Below are 15,327 nucleotides of genomic sequence, written 5' to 3' on the forward strand. Positions count from 1 at the left end.
TGTTACAAATAATTAAAACGCGTTGAAGCTCTCAAATGTTTATTATATAAAAAAATACAGCAAACTCGACATACAAATTTGAGCCAACATGGTTTGCAAAACAAAAACAAAAACTGAACCGCGGCTCGACCCCCAGCACTCGGACGCCGGTACAGAGCGCCCCCTGCTGGTGGAATCTCCATTGCGCAACAAAGAAGGTAGTGTTTTAAAGCAAAGGTAGTGTTTTCAATTCACAACCAAGCAACAAAGAGGTGATGACTATGATCATACTTAATCTAATTCCCACAGATAAAAAAAATCTAAAAAAAAAAAAAACTCCACTTTATCCCCCAATACTATTTTTCCCAAATGCTCAAGAAAACAAACAAACATTGCATGTGTAAAAAAAAAAAAAAAAAAAAAAAACATATATAACTACATAACTATACAACCATAACAACATTATAAATATGCCAAAGCACTTTGTTACATAATTTCATTTAAGAAATGCAACAATTAAATAATTAATTTACAATTAAAACACACTTCACATTTTCTCAAAAAGGTGTACAATTTAAACACAATTATTTGACTTACAAATCAAGGACATGTCCTTTATTATTTTCGTAACGTCTGTTAGATCACTCATCTCTGTTTCAATTGATGCTGTTATGCAGCTTGATCCATTATTGTGCCCATCTATAAGCTAAAAGCCGGAATAAAATAATGTAAATGTAATCTTTATTTTTCTTAAGAATATATTAAGAAATGTGTATTTATTTGAACAATAATAATATTTTAAAAATGTAATGTATTATGCCTGGAAAATAACTTTACATATACAGATAAAAATCAATTACCTGAATTGAGCTGCAAATAATTTTAGAATCTAACGCATATTAACTCACATTTTGCATGATTGTTTTACCTTAATCATCTCTGTGTTATTGCAAAACACACACACACACACACACACACACACACAAAATACTATTTACGCATGATTATGTTAAATATGTACAATCACATGTTCTCGGCCAGACGTCTGATTCATTCACATTTGACTTGTAAGCTGCAGCAAATATGAAGTATAATGTTAAACACCTAAACTGTGCCATACCTGGATGATGAAGGCACAAGCATTAAAGAAATGACAGTGCTGGGTGATCGCATATTTCAGACAATCTTTGAGTCAAATTGAATTCTCCATCTGATGTTATGTACCTTTAAAATGCTAAAAATGAGCAAAAAAATTCCCAAAACATACAGTACATCAAAAGGTTTAGTACATCTTATAAAAGTGTCTGCTATAAAACATCCAACACAGTATCTTAGTTTTTTTGTTTAATTGAGGTCTGGCCAACCACAGTCTGAATGCCAACAAACAGTCATACAGTACAGTGTGATATTCGATGCACACATTTGCTAGCTCTGTGTTTTATTTGTGAGGAGGCTCCCTAGAGAGTGAGCATTTCTAGACAGCATTTGTGCTCCTGAGATAAAGACTAAAGACTGTCCCATTTGGAAAGCAGCGTAAGGACAGTTGTGTTCTCAGATTTCTTATTTTAAGAAAAAAGAAAGAATAAAAGAAAGAAGTGCTGTTCTTATACCAGGCTTTACCGTTAATCACTTAGGCAACACGTGTGATGTGAAAATATCACCTCATGTGTAGTGATTTAAATAAATCAATATGGGAGTTCAATACAAATTAATTACACAACTCAGCTAGTCTTCCTGTTGGTGCCGAAGGAGTCCGAGCGGCAGTGGGAAAAGTCGATGAATATCCCATCCTGATCGGAATCCGCAGAGTCTGCACCCTGCATGACGATGGTTTCTGGACTGGAGGAGCAGCTTGTGGGTGAAGACATTGCTTTATCTGTATCTGAGATGGCTGTCTGAGTGTGTAAAGGCCCCACAGAGTTCTGGATAAAGATGGAAGGTAGGATTAGAGCAGGCTGTGCCGTGGCCCCATGCTTTGCCGTAGGTAAGGTAAGCTCGTGGTCAAGTGGAATCCCAGGGGTGGAGCTCATCTCCATGCTGACGGAGATGGAGAAGCCCTGCTGCTCCATACAGGAAGTGACCTCACAGGCTGAGTGGCGACGGATACCCACGCTGCCCACAGAGCCGACCTCTGCATCGTACTCAGCTACAGGGGTGAGCATGGGGATGTTGTAGCTCTTGGAGCGAACGACTGGATTTATTGCCAGGATTTCAGCAGGTTTGGACCAGCCCCACTGCAGACGATTTTCTGCGAACAGTGAAACAGCATTTCCACAGTTAGTATCAATTAAGTTGGTATCTTAAGTTTGTAATCTAGTTAGCCAGTGTTTTATTTATTCTGATAGAGACTCAAGGCATAAATGGCGTAAATGTAAATGTAGTTAGCATGTAATTACATAAGAGTTTAAAAAGACACAGAGTCAAAAAAAGAAAAAACATATAAAGGTTAGGAACTTTCCCTGTTTAATATTAGCATGTGCTTTATTTATCCTAAATCATCTCGCTTACCCATAATGCATGAACAGTGGGAGGCATCGCAGTCGTGTGCGCAGAGCCCATGTGTCCCCAGGTAGGGTGACACCACCTTCTGAATAAGTGACTCCAGCTTCAGGTACTCCTCTGTCACACCTTGCGACTCGTGCACACCCTGGAAATCATTTAACACAAACCCAAATAAATAAGAGTGAAAAAATAAACAGATATACACACACAGCCCAGGTTTTCCATACCTGGAGTATCAGAAGCATCTGGACAATGGACGGAGGGACACGGGCACGCGGTCGGGACAGAGCTTCATCCAGCTTCATGTTTAGAGTGATAGTGTTTCTGAAGAGCAGCAGAGACAACTGCCGCACTGACGGCTCTTTTCCCTGCGTCATAACATATAACACCATTGACATGTGAGATCCTGCTACAGAATGCTCTGTTTTCTTCTGACACTGAACCCGATCCTGGACGTAATCTCATATATACTATGCATATATTTATTTAAAATTTTTGTCTTGATTATATTGCACTGTGCAGATTGCTCTATGCTCGTAAAATAAGGGACAGTTGATAAAATGTAATAATCCAGAGCTCTGGACGTTATAATCCAATGCACACTGTTCCGAATTGACGCTGGAGCAATGATTTTAAATTTGTGCATCTTCATAATCTGTAAATGTAAATGCTCCCTTATGGTTATAGCCTATAAACAAAAACAGACTTTAAAGCAAACTCTAAAGTCATAACTTGGTTTCTCATTCTTTTGCTAAGGAACTGAAGCTAAACTACATCTTACATTACTCATATTAGCATAGTAACTCATTAAGTATAACACATAACACTCGACTGTGAAATACATACACATGAGATCTTTTACTAGATTCTTAAAAATAGAGCTACCATGAAAGATCCATATTTTCTAATTTTCCAATACATCTTTGGTTAACTGATTTTAATTGGCGAAGACAATTGTTAAAGAAAAAAAAAATATCCCACTACAAATGCCACAACATTATGTTAGAAGATCTATGTAATGGAAAAGGTATGCTCTGTTTATTGTGGCAACAACGCACAAGGCTTAAAAACAAAAATCATAAACCAAAAAGGTGCTTTAAGGACACACTTTTTTTTTTCTACAGCCTTGCCTTTTGCAGCATGCAAGTGTTATGTATTCAGTACCACAAATGTATGAAGTTTAAATACCAGTGGGTGGTGCTGTAGATTAGCAGGTGGATGGGATATCTTATCTTCTGACCCAAAAAAAATTGTAGATACAACCGTTGGGAAACCTTTGGCAAACAACAGTGTGTGTAGATGGAATTTACTAGGCTACCTGGACCGGGTGAAAGATGGCTTGTAGCATGGAGAGAACATCACAGAAGAAGAAGTCCCAAGTTTCTGCCAGGGAGTCGAGTAATTTCTGACCTGTAAAAAAAAATTCACTGTTATAGTCACATGTCTGAAAGCCTGCATCAGCCTTATATTCATAATTTCCCTGCATGATTTAACCATTAAGCATTTTGTTGATTTACCTTCATAGAATCTTATTTTGTCCCTAAGAATGACCATGCCTTTGGTCAGCAACTGGTTCTGGAACAGGGAGAATAGGGACAGACAGATGTTTAATGGCTGTGTAATCAGTGTATCGTGTCAACATAGACATAACTTTCATGAGGCAGCCTTACCTGTAGATATTCAGTGAAAAAAGAGCCCAGTTCAGTTTTCAGTAGCTGCCTGAATAAGAGAAATTGCCACAAGATTAGTCTATTAGTCTATTAATGAACTTCCTATGATGTTCAATGTTTGTATTATTACACGATACAGCTACATTTATTATTTATTTTTCATGTTGGCAAAATAATTTAGCACAAATTAGTATCAGTAGAAAGGATGAGGTGAATCCGAATTTAAAAAAAAGTAGTACTTATTTAATAGTTGTTTATAATATATTTATAGTTTGTTTGTTTATAATTCATTCATTCATCATTCATTTTCTCCCGCTTATCCGTAATTCGGGTCGCGGGGGCAGCAGTCTAAGCAGGCCCCCGCCTCCGACTGCTGCCCAATCCTCATAGCACCGTCCCTTACGGTCCCTCCTGCAGGTGGTGAGCCCACAGGAAGGCGGCCCCACGTCACTCCGACGTCACGGACCTTGATATTTCCCTCGTAAGGGACCCCTGGAGCATAGAGGGTTAAGGGCCTTGCTCAAGGGCCCAAGAGTGGCAGCTTGGAGATACCGGGGCTTGAACCCCAGACCTGTTTATAATTCAATTCATTCAAAATGGTTTATTATTAATTTTATGAATTACTTATTACATTAATCTCACTTTTATATCCTTTTGAAATCCTATAATTTATATTCATATACATTTTTCATAATGGCAGCTCTGATAGTAGTTCTGGCTGCACGGTAAATCAAAGGTTAATATTAATGTGCTCAATTTAATCTTATTTTAATGACATTTAGAGCAACAATTACTTCAGGAGAGACCTGTACAGCGTATGCTCCACATAAAATGTTGTTTTTGCAGTTTTCTTGCAAGAGGCTGGTAAGTAATGGAATGGAAACGTATAGCTTTTATTGGTTGTTAATTGTTTCTTTGACTTTCCCAAAATGAAGTGTAACTGTAAATGTGTAAAAAAAAAAAAAACTAGGATGTTTTTTTTTCAATAAAGTAATAAAATAATTGTTGCCAAATTGCTATAGTAAAGAAGGAGATGAAGTGCACTTATAAAAAATAATCTACCCCTGGTCACCCAATATTGATTATTTTCCAGCATGCCCCTGCATTTTCATTCTTTACATATTATAATTAAGCAATATTGCCTGAGAAAAGAGTGTGGTTTTATTACACATCAGCACAGCAGTTATTTGGCCGCAGGCACGAGCCTGCAGTCTGAGTGCTATAAGTAATCAGATATTCTGTACAACCACACAACTGAGAGCACAATATTGATTTTATATGAAAGTTTTATAAACAAGAAATTAATATTGAGTAAGTGATTTTTCCAGACACATGGCTATATGTTCTTTTTATTTTCGCTTTGCTAATAGACATAGATCCAGAAAAAAACACACTCACTTTATAGCACATTGGCAAGCTGGCTAACTAGTTCACACTGACTTGTACACTGCTGCTGGAGGGGCTTCTGGTCAAATTTGCAGCTCATGTTCATTCTTATCTTCAACTGAAAAGCTTTTATATTTAAAGTAAAAAGTAATTGTTTGCCATGTCCACGGATGATGTCACTAACATTTCTGAAGTAACTGGTTCAAACTGGGAAGTAAATCTTATGAACACAGATAAGCAGAGTATCACTGAAACGTTCCAGTGCAGTTATAGGAAATATAATCACTCTTGGAACCAATCAAGTTAGAGGTACTGAGCTAACGCTCTAAAAAACAATGTGGTACAGTACATATGGTTAAATGCCTTAGTTTACATACCTGTAGTAAAACATGTATTTATTTAATGATTAGTGTGTCAGCACAATGTGATTCTTCCAAAGCCCCTGAATCCTGTTTGGTTATAATATTAAACTGAAATATTTGCCCCCAAATTGTTCCTGACACTTCTGTTCAAACCCCTAAGATTTTAAGACTGATCTTTTAAAATAATTATTTAGTATATTTTTTGTTATATAAATGCAGTTTACACCATGTACGGTTTCAACTTGAGTTAAAAATGATGCAATGACAGTGTAAGAGCATTCAGTTATGCCCTATAGATGTTTTTTATTATATCCAGTTAGATACAGGTAACAGAACTACATGAAAGCACAACATATTGATCTGACTGGGATTAGGTGAAAATGTCTTGACTCACCTCACACCTTCATTGAGTGTGTAGAGTTCGTGGTCAGCCAGTCCCTTCTTTTGGAAAACACCAATAACTGCATTGTGAATGCTGTGATAAATAGGTGCAAATACAGAGAAATTAAACCTCTAATCTGATCACAGAGAAATTAATCTGTTTAGATGGTTGTCTAAACAGCATTCATTTAATAGTCAGTAGAAGTGCACTGGTGTAGTTACACTGGCAATTGACCAAATGCAAAACATAAGCACATAATTCATAAAGGTCACCTGTTCCATGTCGCGTTTGGACCAGATCCTCGCTCCTCCAGTGACGCCTTCTCATTCTTGCCCAGCTGACTCAGGTTCGGAGAGCTCACCAACCTCAGACGGTACAGAGTCCTCATGGTCATGTGAACGAGAGAGAGAGAGAGAGAGAGAGAGAGAGAGAGAGAGAGAGAGAGAGAAAGAGAGAGAGAGAGAGAGAGAGAGAGAAAGAAAGAGAAAACGGCACAGTTTGTCCCGAGCTGAATCTGACAAAGCCAGGAGTAAACATGACTCAGGGTGGGTGAGGGAGGGGGAAATGAAAGTAGAGGTTAACCGTTGACCATGAGTCAGGACCGTCTTTCTTCAGAAATCTATTTCCTTCCTCTTTATATTAAATTATATTTTCAGATTTTTCAATTGTATGTCCATACATGCACATAGCAAAAAAAACCTTGTTATAAGATAAGCTTACAAGAGTAAAATTATTACAATAATTAATTGTTATATTAATAATTACTATAATTACATAATTTATAAAAAAAAATTCTCATACAAATATGTGCCGAATAGGATGCCATAATCAGTGAGGCATGTATGATATTTTAAATAAACACAAATTAAAGTATAAATAATATTCTTTGCTTTTAATCCACAAGAACTCTGGGATATGAAGTTGCACTCCTGTAAATTCCTTTTTCTTACATTACCATGAAATAGACCTTCTATGAAATAAATGACTAAAATCAGGTAATGGATATAAAATACTTACAGAGTTACAATAACCAACAAGCACAATCAGGGTCATAACAAAAAGTTTCACAACTTTGAAACAGGAATTGGCCCAATGTGTAGATAGTAAGGAGGATGTTGGAGGAGGTGTAAAAGGCCACAAAAATAATTTCAGATTTGCATAGTTCGTTGATTCTTGTGGTTTTCAGTTAAACAACACTTTCACAAAGCATTGGAAAGCATTGCAAGATACAATACCTTTCTGAAAACATGCATGCAACAATGCTTCGCTGACGAATGGTAACAAATTCATTTCAAAATCTTGTTGCTGCTACCATGTGGATCATACTTGGCCACAGAAACTTAAAACCAATGTTTTTCCCAAGAGCATCTTAATCTCCAAATATGAACCCTACTCAATAGTGAATTGGAGAAGTAACATGCAAAAACCAAAGGATCTTATATGCTGCATTACGAAATGGAACAATAGTGCACAATAATGTTGCAATGCATATCTGAATGGAATGAAACAAATTATGCCCTCTTATGACCTATTCACTTTTTCTAGGTTTTATAGAAAGAACCAGCATTACTTACAAGTATACAATGGCTCTAAATGTTTGAACTCAGAATGTCACTTATTACATGTGTTCTTTCGAGAGGTTCATGAAATAAAACCGTTGAGCCCTGTACATGTAGTCAGACACGAATACAATTCTGTGGAGTTTTTACCGCAGTAGTAGTTTCACATGCGTTAGTGTTGCATAAGTGGAGGTCAGCAGTGATGAGGAAATTCCTTAAGCAGAGAACTTGACTTCAAAACAACACTCAACAGCAAGGCAGCAAAAAAGAAACAGAAAGTGTTCAAGCATGAACTTGCCAAAAAGTGCCCTAATGTAGATTTTAAAGGTGGACTTTTTTACATTTCAATTTGATATACAGTACGTTATTTAAGCAAATACTTTACCTCCATAATCAAACCTCTAGCCATTTAAGAAGCTGTTTGCAATTTATAGAGCCCCTGGCTTCCTGTTACAACAGCAAGAAATAGACGTTCCATTTAATTGTTGTCACACATTTGCAAGATCCTTCCTGTTAAAATGAACAGATTTAAACATTATTTTATACGATTCTTTAGCCTTTGTTTTCCCTCTCATGAGCTTAATAAGTAAAAAAAAATCAAACTCCTTTGTCTTGAATTTCCTGATTTTCCTGTGGCATAAAACTTACTGACTTTCACAAAGCAATTCCATTTTATATAAACAATGCCTTACTATACTGTAAACCATGTTACCAATTATACGACTTTCATTGTTAAATTACAACACATTTCTGACACGTTAGCCATATTATATAATGTGCTGATAAGGATAACATATTGGCACGTGGATATAAACGTGATGTGAATAACAGCTGGCAGAGCTGCTATATAAAAAAAATACTCTATAATGTCTGACCAACTCAACAGAGCTGTGGTGTAATTAAATACTCCTGACCAGTCAGGTTCCAGAGACAACCATGTAGCTTGCATGAATGGATTGTAAGAAAATTTCAAATTTCTTCTTAACACCGAACAAATCAATTGTATGTTTAAAAAAAAAAAAATATATATATATATATATATATATATATATATATATATATATATATATATATATATATATATATATATATATATATATATAATAACTCATAGATTGACAGTGAACTTGTTTAGAAAGTGGGTGTTTTACATTCAAAGCCAAAATCTGGGACTTCAGCTCACCTAAATGTGTCCTCGTGTGTCTGTTTATTAAACTCACAGACACCACTGTGAAAGCAGGAACTGAGTGTGAATTATAAATGAGTCACATTTAAAAGCTCAAGGTTAAACATATAATGGATGCATTTGTGTGTCAGGGTTATTGTGCTTATGCTGTCTAGTCCTTTGTGATTCTGTCAACCCAATCTGAACTACAAGAGTCAATACAAGAATTATTGGTTTATAGCTATTACATTAGACAATTGATTAATGATTTACATTTACATATTTGGCATTTGACAGATGCCATTGTCCAGAGTGACATACAATTATCTCATTTTTACAACTGAGTAGTTACAGGGGGAAGCTTGGTGGTGCTGGGATTACAAACTCACAACATCTTAAACACAGAGCTCTATTTCCTCTTACTATTTAACCCTAGTGATCTCTCTTAAAACAGAAAAATAAACTAATGCCCTGTGTGGCATAAAATGTAGAGAAACAATATTGCAAACAATATTGACTTATTGCCTTTTTTTAAATTAAAGTGTTGATTTTATGCTGTGCTGAAAGATTAATTAGAATCTTACCTCCTGATAGGGTGTGCACTGGCATCCATGTGAAGGCAGTGTGGTAGGGATGCCAGGGCCGAAAAGCTAAATGAGCTTGTTTTGAGGGGGGTGCCTGGTCTGGTGTGTGTCCCACTGAAGTCTTCCAGCATCTTTATTCAAGCAATGCAGAGAGAGAAAGAGAGTCCAACATTTATTCAGATTAAAGCTCCTAATAAAGAACATACAATATGAACAAGTATACAGATGTTTAAAACCATAGAAATAAATACATTTATATAACTACTAATATAAATAATTCATGTTCAATTACCCTATGGATTTGTAGTAAGTGCTCTCTGCTTCTGGTCATGTTCAAAAGTACATTTTGCTGCTCTATACATAAAATATATACCATATTACATCCAAAAGAGTGTGAATCAAATTAATTCCAATAAATTCTACATTCTCATATCATTTATAGTTTAATAGGAGGCATATAATCCATGATAATCATTTTAAAAACAATCCTATTAAACTTAAAAATATTTTTCCTCCATTCATATATAATAAACTGCCTCTTGCCCACTTGCCTATGTTTAATTACAGAAGAAAATGATGTGATATGTAAGCCGGGTATAATAAAGCTAGTCTATTTTATGTTTAATACAGCTTTATTAGAAAATCAATTTGTATAGTAATTATTGTGATATAACTATGCAGAATAAGAAGTACACAGTGTGATGTCTTGGTGAAATCCAAAACCCACATTAGTGGATGGGCCTACAAGTTTCAGAAACAGACATGACACTTGTCTTGCTTTTTTAGCATCCTGTTTTGCTCCATACACTTTTGCATAAAAATGCTACAGAGGTGCCAAATCCTGTTCCAGTATTACTCAGTAAAAATGAGGTACGGAAAGTGCCTCAAAAGTTTAGGAAAAACGCCAAAATGTGTGTGTGTGTGTGTGTGTGTGTGTGTGTGTGTGTGTGTGTGTGTGTGTGTGTGTGTGTGTGTGTGTGTGTGTGTGAAAAAAAATGGTCTAAAACTGAATCATGTTTCAAGGTCCAAAAGAAGGAGTGTCACTGCGGGGGCAATAGACTACCCAGGGACCTAAAGTGGTATAATATGTTTTATTTTGACTCAGTAGATTGAAAGGACACCCACATTGACTATACAGAGCCAAGGCCTGTGTAAAAAGTCTGTATGTGGGCTTGCTTTATTTAAATTCAACCCTAGTGTATACACGTCCAAAAAGTTCTCAGAGGCATCTTAATCATTTGAAAGAAAACACCTTAGGTACATAAGTGAACTTTAAATAACTTACATAAAGGTTCCCTATGAACCATATTAACTAAATGATGCTGAAGGTAGAAAAGAGTGCCATCTCGGTGACAGAGACAGGTACATTTAAATAACTTTTTTTTTTTTTTACTGAATTCAAAATGCAAACATAATTCATACTTAAAATGTTCTGATCCAGACCTCACAGATTTCAATGGCTTCTTTATTGGATCTTCTTTCTATGGATCAGGTATTTTCTTACTTCCTTATCTAAGACTTCTTAAGCTACCATTCCAAATATGATACAAACATGGTTTAAAAAAGAAAGGGAAAACGTTTCTATCATTAAAAAGGAAAGAAAGAAAGAAAGAAAGAAAGAAAGAAAGAAAGAAAGAAAGAAAGAAAGAAAGAAAGAAAGAAAGAAAGAAAGAAAGGAAGAAAAAAAGGAAGAAAGAAAGAAAGGAAGAAAGAAAGAAAGAAAGAAAGAAAGAAAGAAAGAAAGAAAGAAAGAAATAGCTGTTTTCTCAGTTTCTAAACCTTGTTGACTCATCACACAAAATGCATCCCTTTTGTCCTATTGTGTTTATATTTAGATTTCTAAAGAACACCAATACGCTAAGCAAATTGTGACATCGGTAGGAGGCTGCAAGTTACGGTATGGTGTTGTTCAGTCTTTTGGCTCATTAGGTAAGATACAGTGAGACATTTTTATCCACTGATATCACTATTCATATTTGAGTCATGTTGTTTAAAAGGCATCATGTACTTTTCTAAAACCAAGTGTTCTGAACACTGTTTTGAGGTTGAGCACAGCTGAACACATCACTGTGATATTTAATAAAGGAACAATGCAGATGACTCCTCCAGTCCTTCCACATCACCACTGAAATGTTAAAGGTCAGATGATTTTGGATTCATTCATTCATTGGTTTAAAAAACAATAAGAGAAATGACCCGGCAACCATTGGAAGTTTGCTTCTTATTGATCGTAATTAAATATTGATAAATTCAAATCAATTATAATTTGGGATATTAAAAATAAACTGATGTGCAAATAGGCCCAGCCATAACTTTGATACTTAAAATAGTCCTTGTCTACATCGTCATCAATTGCAAATAAACAGTAGGCCTGCCTGAGAATCTATATAAAGTGGGTGACATAAAACAGAAGGCACTAAAATGAAATCAGACTGTATCATAACACGTTCAGAACAAATATGGAATCATTAGATTAAAAATGAAAACTGTAGCGTGTTACATGAAAGTCTGAGGTTTGTACAACTAATCCCTATTTGATCCCATTTTTGCACCTCAGCAGTTTCTCTTTGCTCTAGAAAAAAAAAGCCCTTGTATAGGTCTTCAGCTCAAAACCAAACTTGAGCTTTACAATGAATTTTTAGAGCAGGGAAGCACAGGAAAGACATGTGCAGACATGTGCAATGTGTTCAAAATGCGCCACCTAGCGGCTGATGCGTGCAATGCCACGTTCAACAAAGAGCTACAACAAAAGGCTCGTACATCATCACAGAGCCACTTCGCTTTCACAAACACGTGCTCCGTCTTTTACGCCGAAAATCCTCTTACACGCGAGCACAGTCCCGTGATGTGTAATCGTGTGTGTTTTCCCTTTTAACCCAATTAGAATTAAGTGTTTTCACAGTACACAAACGTGCGCGTTTCGGTGGACAGGTAAGATCACCGTCCAGCTGCAGCTCCTAGTAGAGACACTAAGGACATTGGTGTCCCTTTGATACAGTTTCTTTTTCCTGTCTTGGACACGATCACACATTACAACCTCTGTCCATATGCCTGGCGCATAACATTGTAACCCATTTGACTGTAATTGTGTATGTGCGCGCGTGTGTGTGTGTGTGTTTGGGGGGGCGGTTCACCCCAGTACTCGGTGTACCTATTGGCGGATAGGACGCATTCCCGTTATTTAGCCAACAAACAAGCCTGTATTTACAGCAATAAAATATGCAATGCCAAAGAAAAGAAAGAAATGTGTGCATTACGTTTGAAGCTGTCTTAACTCACCATAATTCGCTTTTAGATTGAAAACTGCGTGTAAACAGTCATGGACACCTCGGATACGGTAACTTTGGGTGATGAAAACAATAAAAAAAAATGAATAGATAAATTACTGAGATGAATTAACAAAGAACTGGAGGCGTGAAGAGATCGGATGCGCGTCAGAATGCGCGTCCAGGGCGGTATTGTTTTCCAGTGAAGTGAGTTGAATGTGTAAATGCGGATGTGGGGCAAGGCGGCTTCCTCCTGTCATTCCTGTGGTATCTGTAGCCTCGAATCGCCCCTCCTACCCGCGCCCGGTTTGCAGACTGCGCGCGCGGCCAGACGCTCCTCCAGACATTGGGTGCGATGAGGTGCGTGCGTGCGCGGGTGCGCGAGCGCGGACGAGAGCGCGCGCCGTGCACGACGCCATCGTCGAGACGCGAAAAGGAAAGGGCTCGAGACCCAAATGGCGATACTACAGTTGTACTACACAACACGTTTATTGATCTATCTCCAGAATTTTTCCTGCACAGGGAGGGTTTTTTTTTAATGCGGGAAAACTGGCAACAGGGAGGGATTCCACCCATGACGCGAAACAATGCAAGGTTTAAGGTTTCATATCCTGCGGTGGTAGTGCACTAAAATAGGGAATAGGAAGTGATTTGGGATTGGGCTGATGTGTTTGAGACGGAGGTGCTTTACAACGACACATTATCCTCTATTCAGTACACCTTAATTTCAACAATTGACATTTTCCCAAAGCAGCTTTACAGAGATAAATAGGTTCTGTTTGAATTTATATGTTAGTGCCTATAAGATCAACCCTTATAAGTGTATCCCTAATGGCATGGAAGAAGACCATGAGATGGTGTAAGGAAGAAACATTGAGAGGAATCAGATTCAAAAGGGAACCCTTGCTCATCTGTGTTCATCATAGTTGAGGTGTACTGTTCAGTGAAGGGCCTTTAAATGCAGAACTGTTCATTGACATTGCAGTCCTAAGCCATTGTAGTAGACTGTTTATATTAAATTACAATCCAAATCCATCCTCATAGTTCTTGGGTTTCTCAATAACTTCATGCATCTTTAGGATGGTCATGTAGAACCATTTCTTAGTTGCACAGAGTGAGCATTGAGATGAATCAGGCAGATCAGAAATGACAAAAGGGACAGGATGATTGAGGTTGAGCCAGCTCCAGTCACGTCCCACCTCATGAAGATTGTAGACCTTAAGAAGTAGACGCCTAACCCCACAAACATCCTGAACCCCCTAGAGACATACAAGCATTATTTGGATCCCACTTCATGTGGAGTTTGGGCATTGGACCTCTTAGAGTGTTTGAAGGCTCTGGCATGGAGAAGCTGGTGTTGGATCTGTGATGATCGCAAATGTTGAGCAATTTTATAAGTTGCTTAGTAGCTCCTGGTTACACATTCCAGTGCTCATGTTAGATCTCTCTCTCCAGTGTTCTGTATTGTTAAAAAGATTTATAATCACACCCCTGATATCGCCCATATGAGGATGGGTTCTCCTTTTGAGTCTGGTTCCTCTCAAGGTTTCTTAGTCTTAACATCTAAGGGAGTTTTTCCTTGCCACAGTCGCCATGGCTACTCATCAGGGATAAACACACACCATTCACCTTAACTGTTAAATTCTGTAAAGCTGCTTTGAGACAATGTCTGTTGTGAAAAGCGCTATAGAAAAAACTTGACTTGATTTGACATGACTGGTCACAGGAACCACATTATCTGAAGGCTGTGCAAAACAGACAGATGTGAACTAAATTCTTTTGGGAGCTCAGGCATCACAGCAATACTAAATTATATATAATTGTTTTTTTTTTACAAAAATGAATTGAAATGGCATTATTACAGATTTATTTTAATTTTTTCATCAGCTTTAAGATCTCAGTCACCTGCTTATCACAACCCATCTTTTACAGTTCAATACCAGCCAAATAATTAACAATATCTTCAAGCATTACCACAATATCTTTAAAAAATATATGGTAAACTGAGATTACATCATGTCTGGACATCAGCAGTGACAGGTATTGATATCAGTTGTGATTCCTAAAAATGTTTAATAAATATCTCAGCTCAAAAAGAAGATGCTAAATACTGAACAAAGCTTTACATTATGACATTGTGTCTGATACACAAGTAACTGTACAGTATTGCACATCTCCCTGATATCCTGCATGAATATTCAGGCTAGGCTAGAAAGTTATTAGCCAGCCTTGCTTTGTCATACAAGTCTGTGCATTTTCTTTTCACTATTGGATGTGCTGGTGTGCTGGACCTTTGGTTCCACAAAGGTAGAAAAAAACACCAATAAGGCATTATTAAAGGTAAATAATCTGATGCGATAGACAAAAATTATCTTTGGGCTGAACACAATTATACTAGCTACCCCATGAAACGCCCGAATGAACTATGCTCATAGCATATTGTCATGCTACATGCTCATGTATCTGTAGCTA

The 15,327-nt window shown here is 37.0% G+C and overlaps 1 protein-coding gene across 2 annotated transcripts; it reads right to left on the reverse strand.

Moving 5' to 3' along the window:
• Window positions 1-22: 22 nt before the first annotated feature.
• prr5a (proline rich 5a (renal)) lies at window positions 23-13,296 on the reverse strand. Of its 2 annotated transcripts, XM_083561745.1 has the most exons (11): window positions 12,869-13,164; window positions 9,882-9,943; window positions 9,590-9,720; window positions 6,554-6,664; window positions 6,294-6,374; window positions 4,152-4,200; window positions 3,999-4,056; window positions 3,800-3,891; window positions 2,709-2,849; window positions 2,488-2,626; window positions 23-2,227 (listed from the first exon to the last, which is right to left on the reverse strand). In XM_083561745.1, the coding sequence occupies exons 2-11, from the start codon at window positions 9,918-9,920 to the stop codon at window positions 1,701-1,703; spliced, it is 1,368 nt and encodes a 455-aa protein (XP_083417871.1). In that variant the 5' UTR covers window positions 9,921-9,943; window positions 12,869-13,164; the 3' UTR covers window positions 23-1,700. The 2 variants fall into 2 exon arrangements, with proteins under 2 accessions (XP_083417871.1, XP_083417872.1); XM_083561746.1 differs by lacking the exon at window positions 9,882-9,943 and having other exon boundaries at window positions 12,869-13,296.
• Window positions 13,297-15,327: the final 2,031 nt, after the last annotated feature.

This window comes from Silurus aristotelis, assembly GCF_946808225.1.
Source record: "Silurus aristotelis genome assembly, chromosome: 14".
Taxonomy (NCBI): domain Eukaryota; kingdom Metazoa; phylum Chordata; class Actinopteri; order Siluriformes; family Siluridae; genus Silurus; species Silurus aristotelis.